Source organism: Vipera berus (genome assembly GCF_964194415.1).
Source record: "Vipera berus genome assembly, chromosome: 2".
NCBI classification, from domain to species: domain Eukaryota; kingdom Metazoa; phylum Chordata; class Lepidosauria; order Squamata; family Viperidae; genus Vipera; species Vipera berus.
The window spans coordinates 10,704,933-10,725,303 of NC_138203.1; the positions used below are offsets into that span (position 1 = coordinate 10,704,933).

The 20,371-nt window shown below is 49.2% G+C and overlaps 1 protein-coding gene across 1 annotated transcript; it reads left to right on the forward strand.

The window, feature by feature from the left end:
• Window positions 1-860: 860 nt before the first annotated feature.
• On the forward strand, window positions 861-20,144 carry LOC308660937 (uncharacterized protein). Its single transcript, XM_081315579.1, has 8 exons — window positions 861-1,029; window positions 3,728-3,791; window positions 5,047-5,224; window positions 6,179-6,259; window positions 6,743-6,826; window positions 17,823-17,882; window positions 18,732-18,813; window positions 20,066-20,144. Exons 2-8 carry the CDS (start codon window positions 3,742-3,744, stop codon window positions 20,095-20,097), a joined length of 567 nt encoding a protein of 188 aa, XP_081171705.1. The 5' UTR covers window positions 861-1,029; window positions 3,728-3,741; the 3' UTR covers window positions 20,098-20,144.
• Window positions 20,145-20,371: the final 227 nt, after the last annotated feature.

Consider the following 20,371-nt stretch of genomic DNA (forward strand, 5'->3'; position numbering starts at 1 on the left):
AGCAGAGCTTAGGGGATGTCCTTGTCGGTGTTCTTCTGCTTGTAAGGACTTCAGGTGGTCAGTGGGTCTTGTGAGGGGGAGGTCACGTCAGGTGAGGGTCACATCAGGTGATGTCTTGTGGTGGGATGGATCTTCTGAGGGGTCTTCTGATGGGTCATGTGTGGGTCATCTCAGGTGAGGGTTTCGTGTTGGGTCTAGTGATGGGTCTTCTGATGGGTCAGGTGAGGGTCACACCAGGTGAGGGTCTTGGCTAGGCTAACCCAGCCCTAGCACTAACCTAACTTGGCTCAGCTGTGCCTTGGAAGCTTCCTGGGCTTTCTAGGGAAGAGGAGCCACCAGGAGACTTTTTGTCCATGGCTCAAGCAATCACCACAGGATGGGCCTCACCACAAGTTGAAGGGTTCCTGGTGCTGTACAGAGCCAGCTCCCCTGGTTTAATCCAGTCAAACTTTATGGGCCTTTGTGCCACCTTGGGAGCATTGGCAGAAGTGGTCATAATGGGGTCACAGACCACCACAGGAGATGCTATGGACTGAGCGAGCACCATCACCAACCTCTACTGTGATCCTGTCTGACCATAATCAAAGCAGTTGATTCCTTTCTCCCTCAAACGTCTGGTTTTCCCTCTTGGGTGGATGAAGCTGTTGTGTCTTTCTCCCCAAATATTCATGGTAGCCCTGCCTACCAAAAGGAGTGGTGGAGGGAGGATGGCATTGATGTCCCAACCTATCTGAAGATCAAGAGATGCCTTCAAGATGCCGTCCTAAGCACTGTCTTCCAGTCTCTTCAAAGTGATCCAGCAACATCTGCCAGCAACACACCTGCAAGAGCCAGGAGTCCTTTGCTTCACACCTGCCAGGTCCATGAACTCCTCCCTCCCTTGTGACCTCATTACTCAGCCTTGACATCACTGCCTAGCAACCAGGAAGTAACAGCTACTCCAAGGAAGAAGTAGCAAGCGGGACACAGGCTCAGGTGCAGCTCAGCCAGATATAGCAGTGGGCTGTCACAGGAATCAGGGTCCTTGAGGTGGGTCTGGGGGACCCCTGGGGAAGAGGCTGCTGGAGGCCTCCTGCTCCTCGGGGAGGAGTTGCATTACTTCATCCATCCAGGTTTGGCCACCATATGGGTTATCTATAATGTTCACAAGCTACCTAACCCAGGTTGGAGTTCTGGTTTGGCGGTGGGGGTAGAAAGGGGAGGGGCTGAAGGCAGGATCAGAAATGGGCCATGGTTGCCCTGAGAGGTACCCTGGATGCTGGTTGGCTGATGCTGGCAACCCAAAATAAATGGAACTTCACAAATCAATAGGAAGGTGAAGGACAGCAAAGGGAGGGGGCTCTGATGAGAGGATCCTTTAATGTGAATACCACCCACCCCCATTCCAATGCTGGTGACCACTATGGCCAACGTGTCTGTTTGAACTGGAGAAGAAGAAGGAAGAAGAAGAAGAAGAAGGAAGGAAGGAAGGAAGGAAGGAAGGAAGGAAGGAAGGAAGGAAGGAAGGAAGGAAGGAAGGAAGGAAGGAAGGAGGAAGCTGCTTGTGGAGAAGTTGGAAAATGGCTGGTGTGGCTAAGTGGAGTTCACCCAACTTTCACAGAAGGGTGGAAGGAGGTGCCCCAATGCTTCCCAAAAGGAAAGGGGCACAACACAGCAGCGTCCCTCGGCCTGCTAGTCCTTGGTCCTCCTCTGAGGCCCCCCAGATGCTTCTGGGATGCCTGTGTGATCCAGGCCTGAGAAAAACTCTCCTGCACTGCCCCCTGCTGGTGCCACGCCAGAGGCGGTTCTTGTTCAGCTCACTCTCCCCCTCTCCGGCCTCCGCATCTTTGGAAAACGGAATCAAAATCGTTTAGGTTTAGAGAGAGTTGAACATGCAAATCCCACGAAGTCCTCCGGGGCTGGATGACAAGCCAAGAACTCACAATTAGCAGCTGACATCACAATGCTGTCGGGAAGATTAAGGAGACACAATGTTGGCTACGGGAAGAAACGGAAAAGTGACAGGCTGCAGGTTTTTCAGAGTTGGGAGGGGAAATGATGGACGCCCTCCAAGTTGCCTCTGAATTAATAGCTTTGACCCGCCTTTAATCTCCTGCTTTTTTTTCTAATTGCTTGCTCTGGGGATGATTATGTTTTACTCAGGTTTTTAATTACTGTCGTTTAGTAAGCCGGGCTATGTGTCTTCAGAAGGATGGGAATAAATCACCCCCTCTAGCGGTTAGCAGAACTGGAGCCAAAACAGAAAAATGAGGGAAGGATTCCCAAATAAAAGCATTTTTTTTACAAAAATAAAATGCTGTGCATAACACAGATATGCACGCACAGCCAGAGTGTCCAGTGGAGGTGTGTGCAGGAGCCCTGCAGTACTGACTATCAGTTGAAAATGACAAGGATGGGAGGGAGGGAGGGAGGGAGGGAGGGAGGAAGAAAGGAAGGAAGGAAGGAAGGAAGGAAGGAAGGAAGGAAGGAAGGAAGGAAGGAAGGAAGGAAGGAAGGAAGGAAGGAAGGAAGGCCAGAGGAAATAAAAGCCCAAAGGAAATTTGCCCCAGGATAAAACCTGGGTTGGTAGTCTCCCAGATTACGAGAGCCTTCAACGTTAGGGATTGTAGAGAAGGGCTTATGGACACACACACCCCTTGAAGGAGCTACAGGAGCCCACCCACCCAATGCAGGGGCAAGGGTGCAGGCCCTTATTGGGCTCCTGAGAACCAGACGCAACCTTTCCCTTCCCCCTTCAGCCGCAGGTTCGTCCGGCTTCTTCTCCGCCCCTTCCCAGCCTTTCAGCCACCGAGGCCATGGACAGCAGAGGCTCTGGCTCCCCGAGTTTCCAAGGTAAGGGCTCCACCCTAGGCTGGTACCCAGGAGAAAGGGTGGAGGGGTCCCTGGGAGCAGAAGGCAGGTGGTCTGGAGCCCAGGCACGACCGTGCAGGAGGAGACAGCTTGGCTTCCTTCAGGGCACCCGCCAAGGGATGATGGGTAAACGTGGGGGCTCAGCCTGACCTGGTCCTGGTGGAGAATAACAGGAAACAAGAGCAGGGAGGGTTCAACTAGCCCCTTGCAAGGTGGGCAGCCATCCAAGAGAGAGAGTAGATGGCTTGTTCATCCGGAGTTTTTCTTCTGGACTCATGTTATCTGGTTCCTGAGGGATCGGGCAGCATCTACGTCTGAATTAATTACAGGTGGTCCTCAACTTACAACGGTTTATTTAGTGACCCTTCGAACGCCACCAGAGAAAGTGACCTACGCCCTGCTCTCACACTTAATGACCACTGCAGAGGATCCCCAGGGTCACGTGTTCAAAATTCAGCTGCTTGCCAACTGATTCGTCTTTGCGACCATTGCTCTTTCCCGGGGTCACGTGATCTGCTTTTACGAACTTCTGGCCGGTAAAGTCAATGGGGACGCCAGAGTGTTACTAACCCAATAGGCTGCAGCGATTCACTTAACAGCTGTGGCTGGAAAGGTCATAAAATGGGGCAAAATGCACTTTACACCTGTCTCGCTTGGCAACAGAAATTTTGGATTCAGTTGTGCTGGTAAGTCGAGGGCCACCTGTAATGAATCAATCAATCAGTCAAATGGGGAATCCCTTCTAATGTCAATCTCCTTCAACAGGGTAGGTGGTCTGCTCTTGGGGAGCTTCATCCCCGGCCCCCAACTCTTATCCCCCTCCCCGGCCCTCAGAGCTGCCAGTCTTCCTCTCTCCACTTCTGTTTCCCCACAACAGAGCCTCGATCTTCCATGAGTGACAACCTAAACTATGGCGAAGAGGAACTGGATGAGGAGACCATGTAAGTGTCTCCCCTCGCATGAGAGGCTCTCGACTGCCACGGACTCTCCGAGAGGGGTGATGGCAGGACCATCCCAGGGCTCAGTTAAGGTGGGATGGGCGCTCCAAGGCCAGCCAGCTGTGGGTGGATCTCAAGGCCACTGCAAAGGTGGATTCCCCATGAGATGGCCTGGAGGCAACGTCAACCTCATCTGCCCCATCTTCCTTGGGACAGCAATCATTGTCAGCAAAGTGTTTCTTCCAGGTCTCATCTATGGAGATGCTCAATCATCCAGGTCATGGTTGTCCCAGGGATGCTTTTCCAAAAGGCAACTGCTCTTTTTTAGTTGTTGCTATTGTTTTTTGTGAAAATGTTTTGCTTCTCTTCAGAAGCTTCTTGGATGAGAAGCAAAACATTTGCAAGAAGAAAACCAAAACAGCTGTCTTTGGAAAAGCACTTGGGGGGGGTCTCCTGGGTCTTCCTTCAGTTATCCTCCTCCCAACCTTGTGAGGTAGGTTAGACTGAGCCAGAGTGACTGGACCAAGCTCCCCTGGTGAGAGTCGTGGCCAGCAGGGACCCCACCCCAACTGCCATAGAGGGCTGGCACTGCCCCGTGGGACTGGGCGTGCGTCAGGGCAGCTGGCTAGCTGGTTTGTCTTAAGTGTTCCTTTAAGGAACCACACCATCCTGCCTACTCAGAGCATATCATCTCTCTTTCTCCCACCTTAACCCCCTCCTGTAGTGCAGGTAGCATCTCGTTGGGCTTCCCTAGCCTGGAATAAAAACAGTTTCACCCAACTGTTCAGACAATACAGAATCTTATTAAACATAATTCTAGTGGAACGCTTTGGGGAAGAAACATTAGCAATCTTTCACGTGGAGTCTAAAGTCAGAGAGCCAGTTGGTGCGGGGCAAGTGGAGAGGGGCCCAGAGGGGCTTCCCCAGTCCAGCATTTTGGATCCCTCAGTGGCAAACCAGATGCATCCGGGAAGTTCACCAAGGTGGACAGGAGGGCCCTCTTCTTCTCCTGCTCAGTACGGTCGCAATCAGAAGGACTGCCATAAGTGTGCTGCCTCCATGTGCCCCAGCGTAGGGGGTCTGCCCTGCAAGTGCTCAGAGCAGGCCCACTTTGTGTGAAGGGTCAGTGATGGGGACAGAAGGAGAGCTGCTGCCCCAATGGCTCTGGACCTTCCCTGGGCTGCCTTCGGCACTGGCAGGAGCTGCTACTGAGTTAGGACACCCGCTACAGAACCTTCTCCTGATGTTTCGTTTGCAGGAACTTCATTTCTGCCTTGTACACCGCCTTGGGACCCCTCTTGCCCGAAGTCACCAAGCTCCAAGGCCACCAGGACCCTCCGGCCCACCTGATGGTTGACATGAAGACCAAACTGAGGGAGCTGGGCTCCAGTGTCTCTGATGCCCGGAAGCGGCTGTTGAAGTACAACATTTACCTGGTGGGTGGTGCCCTTGGGTGCAGCCCTGCAGCTCCCCCACCTCAACCGAGAGTCAGGATGGCATAGGCCAGGGGTAGGCAACCTCGGCTCTTTTAGGACTCATGGACTTCAACTCCCAGAAGTCCATGAGTCCTAAAAGAGCCGAGGTTGCCTACTCCTGGCATAGGCCAGGCCGGAAGGCTGAGGCGGCTGCGAGAATAAGGTTGGCAGGACACAGCGACTAAGAGAAGACACTGGGACAAGGACGTCGCATCCCTAGGTCTGTCCCATTTTCCAATATGGGTAGTCCTTGACTTATGTCCACAGTTGAGCCCCAAATTTCTGTTGCTAAGTGAGACATTTGTTAAGTGAGGGTTTCTTTGCCCCGTTTTACAACCTTTCGTAAAGTGAATCACTGGCAGTTGTTAACTTAGTCACACGGTTCTTAAGTGAATCACTGCGGTTGACTAGCTAATAACCCAGCTGTTAAGTAAATCTGGCTTCCCCGTTGACTTTATTTATTTATTTTTATTTATTTTAATTCCATTTATATCCCGTCCTTCTCCGAAGACTCAGGGCGGCTTACAAGCTTAGCAGTAGCCTTCATTCTATGTATATGCCTGCTTATTAGGGCTTTGCTCTTCAGATGGTCGTAAAAGGGGACCCCGTGACACACACCCCACCCCACCCCCGGGACACTGTGACAGTCATAAATATGAGCCAGTTGCCAAGCCTCTGAATTTTGATCACGTGACTGTGGGGATGCCACGGTTGTGTGATAAAACGGTCATAAGTCACTTTTTCCAGTGCTGAAAATGTCGTAAGTCAAGGACTACATGTGGTTGCTCCTCCATTACTGCCACTGGCCCAGCTTGGTTCTGAAAGGGGAGCAGGGGTCTCTTTAGTCAAGAGGGCACCCCACCACCACCACCACCACCACCGAGGTTGCTAAGCCCCTTTCTTTTCCCTCCACAGAAGAAGAGGCTGGCCAGAGCCATGCAGGAGAGGAAGGCCCTTCGTGAACAACATCTGAGGCAACAAGGAATTAGTGAGCAGGTAGAAGCCCCTGGGGGACGCGGTGGCTCAGTGGGTTAGGACGCTGAGCTTGTCAATCAGAAGGTCAGCAGTTTGGCAGGTCGAATCCCGAGTGCCGCGTAGCAGAGTGAGCGCCTGTTACGCGTCCCAGCTTCTGCCAACCTAGCAGTTCGAAAGCACGTAAAAAATGCAAGTAGAAAAATAGGGACCACTCCGGTGGGAAGGTAACAGCATTCCGTGTGCCTTTGGTGTCTAGTCATGCTGGCCACATGACCACGGAGACATCCTCGGACAAGCTCTGGCACTTCGGCTTTGAAACGGAGATGAGCACTGGCCCCTAGAGTCGGAAACGACTAGCACGCATGTGCGGGGGAACCTTTCCCTTTTTAGAAGCCCCTTGAGGTTGCCCCCCTCCAGGGAAGAGACCAGATTCCCCCCCCTCCTGCAAGGGTGGACTCCCCCCTGCCCGTTGGCCGCCCCCTCATGTCCTCCTTCCTTCTCCAGCTCAGCACATCGCACGTGCCAAATGTACCCAGGGCTGAGGTGGCTCCGGGGAAGTCCAGGCTGGGTACTGAGAAGAACATTCTGGTAAGTGGAGGAAGCCCACGAGAGGATAGCTTGGCCTCCTTCGCCTCCCTAGGGAGAACTTCCATTTCATTTTGGTTTCTTTTCTTATTCCTCCTTGAGAGGCTCAGAGGGGGATGCCCTAAAGAGGGCAACGATTGTCAGGCACAGGAAATCAGGAGCCAAGGCTGTTCAGATGAGTACAACTTGATTCCCTGCTAACTTTAGACAAGAATCTGGACTACCGACCGTCAAGGCAAATTGGCAGTAGATAAGCGTCAATGGAATTCAAGGAGGGCTGGACTTAGATCTCTTGTGGGCACGAAGGGATGCCAAACTGATGACGTGCTTGACCCTTCCCTCCCTCCCTCCCTCCCTCGGTCTCAGCCTGGTCATCTACAACAATGTTCCATTTTGCTAAAAGAAGGGAGTTAGCTGCCATGCAGTTGGGGTCTGGATGGACAGCTGCCCTCCAAAGCAATAAGGGGGAAAGGAAACAAAGAATCGGCATCTCAATCAATCAGAAGAGAGCTGGAAGGGACCTTGGAAGTCTTCTAGTTCAACCCCCTGCTCAACCATAAGACCATTTCAGACAAGTGACTGTCCAATCTCTTCTTAAACCCACACCCCCCACCCACCCCAGTGATGGAGCACCCACAACTTCTGAAGGCAAGCTGTTCCTCTCATTAAATGTCCTCACTGATAGGAAGGATCTCCTTAATTCCAGGTTGCTTCTCTCCTTGATTAGTTTCCATCCGTTGTTTCTTGTCCTGCCTTCAGGTGCTTTGGAAAATAAGTGGAAACTCCTCCTCTTTATGGCAGCCCCTCAAATACTGGAACTATGCTATCACGTCACCCCTAGTCCTTCTTTTCTCTAGACTAGCCAAACTCAAATCCTGCCCAGGTGGCATTTAAATGGGGTGCATTAGGGGAGGGGGGCTCTTGCAGGCAGCAAGTGAGTGGGACTATCCACCCTTTGTGAACTGCAGCATCCTGAGACACAGGAATCCAAATTCCAGCATTCCTGAGAGGTGGCTGTTTAGCTGCCTCCAATAAAGAAGGGGAACATAGGCACACAGACACACACAGACACACACACAGAGCGACACACAGAGACATACACAAACCAAGTGATCGGTTCCTCTCTCCTGGGGCTCCAATTCTGGGAAAATTCAGGTGGAGTCTGACTTCTCTCATTCTGCATTCTTTTACATCCTGCCCTCTGGAAAACAAGGCAAAGCCGGTCCTGACTTTATTCCATGCAACCTCACTCTGAACAGGGTTATTGTCAGGCCTGCCCCAGTCTGATCCCTTAGGAAAAGGAAGACGCTCAACTCCATTTGGTTGAAGCCGTCGGGGGTCTTTTTGCTAAAAGATGTTGATTGCAGCAAAGTCAGGCTAGAACTAAATTTCCCACGCTTAAAAGATGCAGAAAGTTTCCCCGCATCCCAGCCCTCCCCACCATGACCAGCCCGTCTGCAGCCAATCAGAGTCCACCTAGGTGTTTTGAGAATGCTGAGATGTTTAGTGTAACCCACTGTTCTTTCTCAAGGTGCCTGGCCTTGGGTGCTGGCACAAACTGTGTTCTGTACCAGCCTGCTACCGGCCCTGCAGAAAAGGCAACCCCTTTACAAACGGCAAGAGGCTAGAATAACGTCTGCCAAATTTATTACTACAAAAACAAACAAGACACGAACCAAGATACAGGAGCTTTGAAACACTATCCGAACGGTTGCTTTCAGCAAACCAGCCCTCCCCACACATTCCCTTTATAAAGAGTTCAGGGCGTGGCCTCTCTCTGCCTCCTTCCGAGAAGCCCCACTTCCTTCCTCTGTTTACTCCTACTTGACTGCCTCCTGCGTCGGGCGTCCTTGAACAGGGCCAGCTGTGGGTCATCTTCATCCACACTGTCAGGCTCACACAGCTGGGTCTCCATGGTGACCAAGTGGGAGGGGCCTGCCTGAGGGCTATCATCAGCAAGATCTTCAACCCCCTCAGCAAGGTCTTCAACACCCCCCTCCTCCTCTGAGTCATATGACCCAACTGCCGAACCCACAGGCTGACCCTGAATCACAACAAACTGGTCCCGAGTCTCCTGCTCTGTGTCGAGCTGTCATTCCCCCCCTCCCATTTCCCATCACATACACAAGCAGGTTGATTGCCCACTTGTTTCCTCACCCCATCTCCCCCCCTCCTAGCCTTTGATGGTAGGATGCCAGCAAGGCGCCAAGCCAAAGATAGCAGACCTGACAGTTATTGTACTCCTTTGTGGTCCTCAGCCCCTTCGCGCGCAGCTTCGTTCCTATTCCTGATTTCCACTTCTGCCTTTCTCCGAACCTGTTCTAATTTCCCTCCTCTCCTTTATGCCCAGAAAAAGACATGGAACTCAAGGTGAGGGTCTGACCAAAGCAGAGATCAGCGGAACGATTCCTTCCCACAATTTAGATATTATATCTTTGTTTGATGCAGCCTAAAACTGCATTTGCCTTCTTTTTGCAGCCACATCACTCTGCTGGCTCTTAATCAGCTCGACAAACACTCTTTATTGTTCTGAGAACTTTTAAAAGCTACCCAGCCTGACAGTTCCATCCCAAACTATGTATTTCATTTCTTGTGTCCTTAAGTGCCTAATTTGCATTTTGCTTCATACAATTTTATTACATTCAGCCTATTTCGCTATCAATGTGGTTTTCATTCTTTTTAAGTTAATTTCTCTCTTTTTTTCCAGAGCACTAGTTATCTTGCTCACTTTTGTATCCTCTGGCAAATTAATATTCATTCTTTGCACTTCATCATTCAAACCATTTTTAAAAAAAATACGGGAGTGAAGCGGCCAATCCCTGTGACACTCCCCACTTGATGGGTCTCTCCAGTTTGATTGAGGACCCATTAACGAAGCATATATCTTTGGGCCAGCTGTGTTTTTATTTAGCTGTCATGTCACGTCATCCAGCCTAGCTTACCTAGCTTTGGAAACCAGGAGCACTTTATCAAAAACTCTACTTAGGCCAAGATACATCATAAATGCAGCATTTGCAGGACATATGAAGAAAGTTACCCAATCAAAAATGAGACAAGATAAGCCTGCAAACTTGTTCTGAGGGTTATCCAGCAGTTGCCATATTGTCTTCAGGGGCCTCACTCAGTGACCTTTTTATGTTCTGCTCTCCAGCCTTCCCAGGATTAGATGCCAGAAATCTGTGCTGGATCTTTCTTTTCCCTTCTTTTAGAGAGAGGGGTGATATTTATCTGGAATTTCTTGAAGTTAATCAGTAATGGTTTGACTAGTCCAGGGGTAGGCAACCTTGGCTCTTTTATGACTCGTGGACTTCAACTCCCAGAATTCCTGAGCCAGCATGGCTCAGCTTGGAAACCTCTCCCTTTCCCCTCAGCATGGCTGGCTCAGGAATTCTGGGAGTTGAAGTCCATGAGTCATAAAGCGGCCTAGGCCTAGACCAGGGGTAGGCAACCTTGGCTCTTTTATGACTCGTGGACTTCAACTCCCAGAATTCCTGAACCAGCGTGGCTCAGCTTGGAAACACTGTCTTTCCCCTCAGCATGCCTGGCTCAGGAATTCTGGGAGTTGAAGTCCACGAGTCATAAAAGAGCCAAGGTTGCCTACCCCTGGACTAGACTAACAGTTAGTTCCTTTAGTACTATAAGGTGCTCCATCGCTGGAGGTTTTCGAGAAGAGATTGGACAGCCATTTGTCTGAAATGGTATAAGGTCCCCTACTTGAGCAGAGGGTTCAAACAATAAAACTGGGAGGGACCTTGGAGGTCTTCTAGTCCAACCCCTGCTCAAGCAGAAGACCTATACCCGTGGTGGCGAACCTATGGCACAGGTGCCACTGGTGGCACACAGAGCCCTCTCTGTGGACACGCATGCTGTCGCCCCAGTCCTTGGCCTTCAGCTGGGTTTTATAAAACCTTTTCACTTTAGGCCTCCGCTGCCATGTGCAAAAACAAAAAAAAAGGTTCAATCAATCAATCAATTTCAACTTCTCGCGGGGAAAAAAAAGTTCTCGCAAAGTTGGAATTGATTGATTGAACTTTTTAGTCCCACCCAGTTGGCCGTTACCACTACAACCATGCCCACCCAATTGGCCACACCCACCCAAAGGGCCACACCCACCCGGCACCCGATGATACATAAGTGGGTTTGGGGTTGCAGTTTGGGCACTCGGTCTCTAAAAGGTTCGCCATCCCTGACCTATACCATTTCAGACAAGTAGCTGTCTAGTCTCTTTTTAAAAACCTCCAGTGTTGGAGCACCTACAACTTCTGAAGGCAACTTCTATTCCACTGGTTAATTGTCCTCACTGTTAGGAAGTTTCTCCTTAATTCCAGGTTGTTTCTCTCCTTGATTAGTTTCCATCCATTGTCTTGCATTCTCATGCTGGTCCTGCCAGTTTATTCCCTGTGTTGGCTTCTGTTGCTTGAGGATTCAGGGTGGTTGTCTCTGCCCCTTCCTCCTGGCCTTTGTGACTTCCTAAGGATCCCACTGCAAAAAGTCTTTTGAATAAAGCAGGTCCTAAACCTGATAAACAATGAATGAAATAAATCAGCAAGAGCAATTTGTCTTGTTGAGGACCGAAGCGCCATTGCAGTTGGATAGCTCTGCTTTTTCTTGGATCCCAGTTAACACCTTGCAGACTTCATTCTCCAGCTCTCATTTCAATGTTCTTTTTTTTCCTTTTACTTCAAACATATCTAAAGTTTGGTCTAGTGATGAAAGCATCAAGTTGATCCAGCAGGTTGGGGTATGCTGCAGCTCCTCTCAGCCAAAGAGCGTCGGCTGGCAGGGCCTTTTCTGCGGTGGCCTCCGCTCTTTGGAATATCCACCCCCTCCAAGATCAGAATGGCCCCAGCCTTGCTGACCTTTTGTAAGGCTTTAAAAACATGGTTGTGGACCCAGGCCTGGAGCTCAAAATATTTTAAGGGTCTTGTTTCCTGGATTTAATCATCACAGCGGCTTTATGAAATTTATTTTCTGGAAGTTTTTACTGTTTTATTGTTTTTAATTGTTTTATAATTTTAGAATTGTAAGCCGCCCAGAGTCACTTGGTTGAGTTGGGTGGCTATATAGAAATTGAATGAATTAATGAATGAATATGAATGGACGAAAATGAATGAATGAATCAATCAATCAATTAATGAATCAATTATGAGTCAATGAGGCTAGAAACTGGAACACCCTGAGTTCTAAACCTCCCATGAACACAAAGCCAGTTATATGACCTTGGGCCAGTCACTCTCTCCAGCCCTAGGAAGGAGACAATGGCAGACCACTTTCTGAAAAACTTGCCAAAAAAAACTGCAGGCAGTCTCAGAGAATTGGACACAGCTGAAGAGAAGGACCCCCCCCCCCAAAAAAGAGGCACTTTGTTTGTTCTTCAGTCGCCTCAAGCTTTGGCATTTGTATCACTCTCAGAAAGAGTGCTAACAACCAGATGACTGCAAGGAATATAAACCCTTCCACATTCTCCGCCATTCAGTCAGAACTGAAGAAGCTTCTTGGATGAGAAGTGAAATGCTTTTCAGCTACTGTAAACAAGAAAGTCCCGCTGCCTGCTTGAACACCATGACCACTGGGACAATTTGGGACATGGTTGACTTTTTGTCTTTTGGAAAACCATGACCTCTGGGACAACCATGATCTGGATGATTGAGACTCTCCGTAGACATGCCCGGCCTGAGTTTTGCTGTAAAACAGGGAAGCCTTCTTGTCTTCTCTCAAGCGAAGCCACCAGCTCAAAGGCAACCAGCTGGGTCCTCTGACTGTCTCCTTGCCCTCACCAAGGCTCCCTGTGGGGAGAGGTGGCCAGCCAGGCTGTCCTGAAGGCCCCTGTGTTGTCAGAAGCTGACCTGGACATCTCTGGGCACCATAGTTCTTTCATCAGATCTGTGAGATACATCAAGAAGGAGAGCAAGCACAATAACAGGAATACCTCTGGGCACCAAAGTTCTTTCATCAGATCTGTGAGATACATCAAGAAGGAGAGCAAGCACAATAACAGGAATAAGCCATTATCGGCATGAGTCGGCAAAAGCAATCCTACTGTTTCCCACATATCGCTAAAAGGAAAAACAGATTTTGGTCTGCTGAGTTGCATCTCCTTTTATGACACATCAAGACCAAAACGCCCTCTGCATCCTTCATCTTTCTTGGGCTACGTGGAGCTTTCAGAGCAGCCTCCAAGTCGAATAATATCATCTCCAGCATCAAAATTAGATTCTGTGGCTGCAGTCACACAACACTCTCCCCCAAGGTAGAGCACACCAACCTTGGTTAGTACTTCATTAACTCCTGGGAAGGTGAAGTGTGCCGTGGGAACCCATCCTAATGAGGGCATTTGCAAACCCAGGAAATAATTTAATTCAATCGACGTGTCCTAAAACACAACACAAGGGTAAAGGATAGGAAGAGATGAGTGTCCTGGATCAAGAAGAATTGCTTCCTGCAATGGTCAGATCAGAGGGAAGGAAGGAAGGAAGGAAGGAAGGAAGGAAGGAAGGAAGGAAGGAAGGAAGGAAGGAAGGAAGGAAGGAAGGAAGGAAGGAAGGAAGGAAGGAAGGAAGGAGAGATCTCTTTAAAAAGAAATTGTCCAATGTTCTTTAAGAAGAGATTGGACAAGCATTTGTCTGAAATGGTACAGAGTTTCCTGCTTGAGCAGGGGGGTGCACTAGAAGACCTCCAAGGTCCCTTCTAAGTCTGTGACTCTGGGAAGGAAGGAAGGAAGGAAGGAAGTATTGTGTAGTGGGTCTGACACAAGGAAGAGATGCCAGCCAGGGTGTGAGTTCAGCTCTTTATTGGAGGGGATGGCCCACTGAGGAATGACATACATAAAAGGAAGGAAGGAAGGAAGGAAGGAAGGAAGGAAGGAAGGAAGGAAGGAAGGAAGGAAGGAAGGAAGGAAGGAAGGAAGGAAGGAAGGAAGGAAGGGATTCCAATGTGCCCACATCGGCGGAAGGAAGGAAGGAAGGAAGGAAGGAAGGAAGGAAGGAAGGAAGGAAGGGATTCCAATGTGCCCACCTGAGCCGATGGTTGGTAAAAGCTGGGTTACTTCTCCTTGGGGTGGGGAGAGACAGGAATGCAGCTTCCAGCCTCACTTGGATTGTTAGTTCAGGGAATCCTTTGGCCCCACAACACATGTCAGATGTCTCTGAATTAAGATCAACAGCCGACCAACCAAGATTATCAACAACAATCAACAGCAGCTGGATGTTGACTCACAACCTGGAGAAGATGGACAGCTGCATTGCAGCCATTTTGGGCAGACAATGGAAGGATTTTCATTTAGTTATGAACAAGCACCAAGTATGCAGCCTGGTCCTTCATGTGGCAGGGCATAAAACGTGGCCAAAGCCATGTTTCCAAGCCCAGGAGACCAGGAAGACAAATGCCTTCTTGACTCATTGGCGGTTCAGCAAGGCAGACATTCCCACGAGGAGGCTGGTGCCTACAACCCTCTTCCTCTAATTAGTATTCACACCCTGTTTTTTAGGAGTCAATTAAGCATGAAGAGCAATTATTCTTTGCAAGGAGCAAATGCAGCCGGTCTCCACATGAAGCTACATCTTCCCGTAGAGAACAGGAGGAGAAAAGAAGTCAAGAAAATGAGCCAGAATTCACAGGCAGACATTTTGTGTGCATTTCCCTTCAGTTCCCCCACCCCCCTTTGGTTAATTAGCAAAATCCAACTAAGCTCAGCTCTCACTTTAGAGCAGGAATCTCCAACCTTGGCCCCTTGAAGACTGGTGGATTTCAATGCCCAGAATTCCCCAGCCAGCATGGCTGGCTGGGGAATTCTGGGAGTTGAAGTCCACAACTTCAAGGGGCCAAGGTTGGAGACCCCTACTTTAGAGTAGTGTTTTGCAATCTTGGCAAGTTGAAGACTGGTGGACTTCAGCTCCCAGAATTCCCCAGCCAGTAGCCACCAGACTTCTGGGAGCTGAAGCCCACCCCTCTTAAAATCGCCAACGTCGAGAACCCCTGCCTTAGAGGAACTCATAGCCATGCAGTGAATCCACTCCAATAGTGTAGTAACACACTCACCCCACCCCTGCTAGAAATTGCCAATCAGGATGACCCTGACCCAGAGAAGTCTCCTTGTCCACCTTGGGTGGAGATCTCAGAGCTTCAGGTCAGGCTGCCTCCTAGTTCTCCAGGTGAAGTTTCACCTGCTGCCCTAGAGCCCAGTTCTCCTTCAGGCCACAACAGCCCTGGCCCACAATGAGCCCACTCCTTGCTGGTCTTCTCCCCCAGCAGTCGGGATTCAGGGAAGGGAGCATCTGTTGGGGATCCTGCTGTTTGGGTGCTGGGACCTTCTTGGGAGGGATCCAGGTCAGGAGAGTTAATTTAGAAGGGAGTTGCATGAACTGACAGTGAGAACGATGAATCGGAAGAACAGTTTGCCTCCCAGAGTTGAATACTTCTCACCAGAGGTTTTCAAAAAAAGATTGGACAGCCTTTTGTCCAAGATTGGAGGAGGACTGCTGCTTGGTCAGGGGGTTGGACTAGAAGATCTCCAAGGTCCCTTCCAGCCTAGGATTCTATGAGACAGATAGATAACATGCGTATGATAGACAGACGGACAAGATAGAAGATGGATGGATGGATGGATGGATGGATGGATGGATGATGGATGATGGATGGACGGACAGACAGACAGATGGGATGGATGGACAAACAAATTAATCAATGGAACAGCTTGCCTCATAGAGTTGTCGGTGCTCCATCCCTTCAAGAAAAGATTGGGCAAGCATTTGTCTGGGATGAGGACTCCTCCCTTGGGCTGGGGGTTGGACTAGAAGACCTCCAAGGTCCCTTCCGGCCCTGTGATTCTAAGTGTAGCCTTCCCGTCTTGAAATCCCTGAGCTGCATCATCAGTAGCTCTTTCAATCAGCTCTAGCTTATGCATAACACTGGGAGGCCCACTCATACATGAAAATAACAGGTTGCTAAACAAAACACTTAAGTTGTTCAGATCATGCTTGAAATGCCATTGTTTCCCCACTTGAGCAAGAGAGACCAGGAAAAACATGTCATTATGGAAAGAAGCCACTAGCGGCCAATTTGTTCCCACGTCTTGGGGTTTCCTAATACATTAAGCCCAGCCATCATAAGGCGCCACCCCAGCCAGCAGATGGAGAAGGTCCCCGCACTGAGGGCTCTTGTCGGTGCCATCCTGCTGAGGTCCAGGGGGTGAGGCTCCGGCCTATGGACGATTATGGCCTTGGAGAGCGAGAGAGGACTTGAGGGCATCAGGCAGAGCTACATGCAGCTGCCACGGCGCTCCAGCAGGCAGGTCTGGCACAAGTGTTTCAAGTGTTTCTAGACGTTGTGGGTGGTCCATTACTGGAGGTTTTTAAGAAGATACCCTAACAGAATAGAATAGAATAGAATAGAATAGAATAGAATAGAATAGAATAGAATAGAATAGAATAGAATAGAATAGAATAGAATAGAATAGAATAGAATAGAATAGAATAGAATAGAATAGAATAGAAAATATGGAGTGGAGTGGAGTGGAATGGAATAGAATAGAAAATATGGAATGGAATAGAATAGAATAGAATAGAATAGAATAGAATAGAATAGAATAGAATAGAATAGAATAGAATAGAATAGAATAGAATAGAATAGAATAGAATAGAATAGAATAGAATAGAATAGAATAGAATAGAAAATATGGAGTGGAGTGGAGTGGAGTGGAGTGGAGTGGAGTGGAGTGGAGTGGAGTGGAGTGGAGTGGAGTAGAGTAGAGTAGAGTAGAGTAGAGTAGAGTAGAGTAGAGTAGAGTAGAGTAGAATAGAATAGAATAGAATAGAATAGAATAGAATAGAATAGAATAGAATAGAATAGAATAGAATAGAATAGAAGAGAAGAGAAAATATGGAGTGGAGTGGAGTGGAGTGGAGTGGAGTGGAGTGGAGTGGAGTGGAGTGGAGTGGAGTAGAGTAGAGTAGAGTAGAGTAGAGTAGAGTAGAGTAGAGTAGAGTAGAGTAGAGTAGAATAGAATAGAATTAGAATAGAATAGAATAGAATAGAATAGAATAGAATAGAATAGAATAGAATAGAATAGAATAGAATAGAATAGAATAGAATAGAATAGAATAGAATAGAATAGAATAGAATAGAATAGAATAGAATAGAATAGAATAATTCATAGGATAGGATAGGATAGGATAGGATAGGATAGGATAGGATAGGATAGGATAGGATAGGATAGGATAGGATAGGATAGGATAGGATAGGATAGGATAGGATAGGAGTTGGAAGGGACTTTGGACATCTTCTAGTCCAATCCCTGCTCTAGGAGGAGACCCTATATTATTCTGGACAAGTCCAGTCTCCTCTTTAAAAGCCTCCAGTGATGGAGGACAGGCCCTGCCTACAGCCTGTCAGGGGAACTTTGAATTTTATTCTAGAGCAGGGGTCTCCAAACTTGGCAACTTTAAGATTTGTGAACTTCAACTCCCAGAATTCCCCAACCAGCCATGCAATAACAGAGCTGGGAAGGACCTTGGAGGTCTTCTAATCCAACCCCCTGCTCAAGCAGGAGACCCTATACCAGGGTTAGGCCACCTTGGCTCTTTTATGACTGTGGACTTCAACTCCCAGAATTCCTGAGCCAGCACGGCTCAGGTTGGAAACCTCTCCTTTTCTCCTCAGCACGGCTGGCTCAGGAATTCTGGGAGTTGAAGTCCACGAGTCATAAAAGAGCCAAGGTTGCCTACCCCTGCCCTAGACCATTCTGGACAAATGTTTGTCTCTGTTTATTTATGCGTAAGAGCTATTATTCTACCTTTCCAGCTCAGATTCCGATTTTGGAAAAGGCACACCAGGCTAAAAGCCTTGCCGTGGTTTACAGCTCTCATCTGCTTTCAGCCTTCCGGCTTGAATGTGTTTTAACAACTCAACCTAGTGTTTGGTTTTGAAAGATGAGACTGTAGATTGCAAAAGTTCCTGTCCAAGAGGACGCATGAAGTCTTCCTCCATTTGCTCTTTCTTCTAGGAGATCCCGTCTGCGGAGCTGGCCAAGTTAAAGCAACCAGACAGAATTCATCGACGGGGCGTAAGGCTGCAGCTCCCAGGACGTCCGTCGGATGGGGCTGGGGGGCTGGGGGGTGGAAATTATTAAGGTGGTGGCTGAAACCACAAGGGCGTTTTTGCCTAGGTTCATGGACACCCTGGGGGAGAGGGACGGTAGCCGGGGGTCTTTTTCTGCCTGGGGTTGCCGTGGTGCTGGCAGGGTCTCTGCCCCTGCCTGAGTACGAGAGGTCCTCGGCTTACGACCGCATCTGAGCCCAAAATTTCCACTGTTAAGCAAGACAATTGTTAAGTGAGTCGCGCCCCATTTTATGAGTTATTTGCCACCATTGTTAGGTGAATCGCTGCAGTTGTTCAATTAGTAACACGGTTGTTAAGTAAATCTGGCTTCCCCGTTGACTTTGCTTATCAGAAGGTCACAAAAGGAGACGCTGACCTTGGGGACGCTGCAACGCCCATGAATACGAGTCAGTTGCCAAGCACCTGGATTTTGATAGGGAGGCTGCAACTGTCGTAAAACGGTCATAAGTCGCTTTTTTTCAGTGCGGTCGTAACTTGGAACCATCACTAAGCGAGTGGTTATAAGCCGAGGATTAGCTGTAGGGCCTTGCAAGATTCTCATTGGGGATGAAAAGATCCTTTCCTGATTCCGCCTCTCTCCAAGTGGGTCAAGGCCAAAGGAAAGGGGGTTCGGAGCTCCTCAAGGGGGTGCCCAGCAGAAGCGCCCCCATTGCGCCCACCTGGAGGAATACTGTACTTTCAGCCCCCTCCCTCCTCCCTTTAATGCAGAGGGTTGGGAATTTGTTAGAGGTGGTGGGGGTCAACTTGGGGGAACTCTTCCCCCAAACTTCTCAGCCCCTTCTTTATTTTTCAGGACATGGTGGAAGAACGTGCTCGGACATGCATGACCCCCCAAGGCATCCTGCAGAGAAATATCTGCAAAGTGGAAAACGCTGGTGAGTTCTCCCTTTGGGGCCCACGAGGGTTTACACACACACACAGGGACACTCTGACTCTAATCTACAGCATTGTTTCCCAATCTCAGCAACTTTTAGATGTGTGGACTTCAACTCCCAGAATTCCCCAGCCAGCATAGCATCTTAAAGTTGCTGAGATTGAGAAGCACTACTCTAGATCAGAGGTCCCCAACCTTTTGGGCACCAGGGACTGGTTCCGTAGAGAGAGGTTTTTCCACGGAACAGAGGGGGCGTGGTTTGTGTGTTGGCTACATCCCGCAAATGGGGCTTTGCTTGCTTGTGCGGACCGGTTGCTGGCATGCCGCGGCCCGGTACTGGTCCACGGACCGGGGATTGGGGATCCCTGCTCTAGATGTTGAAACACATTGCTAAAAATTATATCTTGGCAACCACCAGCTTCTTTTAATTGCACACCCACATACAAACCACCTTTATCTAGTCCTATAATAAATGCTGATCACTAGTGATGTCAAAGGCCAGCCTGCCATGGGTTAGACCAGGGGTCTTCAAACTTGGCAACTTTTAAGACTTGTGGTCTTCAACTCCCAGAATTCCCCAGCCTGCAACTTTAAGACTTGTGGACTTCAACACCCAGAATTCCTCAGCCAGGCACGCTGGCTGAGGAATTCTGGGAGTTGAAGTCCACAAGTCTTAAAGTTGCCAAATTTGAAGATCCCTGGGTTAGACTTTCTGCTTAGAGTGGGATAAGAACAAGAATAAAATGGCAGTCACCATGACAGGTTTAGCATTAGAGGTAAGTTGAGGACTAATTGCATCCAGCATGTTTCTAGCCCTCAAATATAGACTTATCCCCACAACTGAGCCCCAAACCTCTTCTGCTCAGTGAGACATTTGCTAATTGAGCTTTGCCTCATTTTACGGCCTTTCTTGCCCCGGTTGTTAAGTGAATCACTGCAATTGATAAGTCAGTCACATGGTCGTTAAATGAATCTGGCTTCCTCGTTGACTTTGCTTGTCAGAAGGTCGCAAAAGGGGATCACATGACCCGGGACGCTGCGGCCGTCATAAATATGAACCAGAGGCCAAGCTTCCAAATTTAGATGCCGGAAGTAGTCATAAGTGTGAAAGTTGGCCGGTTTTTTTCAGGGCCGTTGTAATTTCAAGTGGTCACTAAATGAACCGTTGTAAGTCGAGGACCACCTGCCAAGCCGACAAGCTTGGCGCGGTGGCTCTTTCCTTTGGAAGCTGACTGGATCTTTCTTCTCTGCAGCTTCCCGTCCTCTGGACCGGAGCTCCCTGTGATCACCAGAAGGAGAAACACGGTTCCTTCTGCTGCCTCTTCTCCTCTCCCACCCCCAGGACCTCAAGGATGTCTGTGAGACGGCCCCGAGGCTGAGCAGTGACCGCTCCTGCCCAATAAATCCACTGAGATACACCTGCTCGGCCTCTGCTCTCTGGAGTCCTGGGCCTTTGGCGGGGGGGGGGGGAGGAGGTATTGGCACTTTTCAGAGATTCACGGCTGAGCAGCCACTAGCCCAGGGCTTAAAAGGGGCTTCAAGAGACCACCAGGACATCC

What these genes read in the sequence shown, in the direction of transcription:
- LOC308660937 (XM_081315579.1), top strand. Translation starts at nt 3,742, where the DNA reads ATGAGTGACAACCTAAACTATGGCGAAGAGGAACTGGATGAGGAGACC. An exon ending in AACAAGGAATTAGTGAGCAG is followed by an intron (nt 6,260 to 6,742) that starts GTAGAAGCCCCT and finishes TTCCTTCTCCAG; the next exon opens with CTCAGCACATCGCACGTGCC. An exon ending in GTACTGAGAAGAACATTCTG is followed by an intron (nt 6,827 to 17,822) that starts GTAAGTGGAGGA and finishes TCTTTCTTCTAG; the next exon opens with GAGATCCCGTCTGCGGAGCT.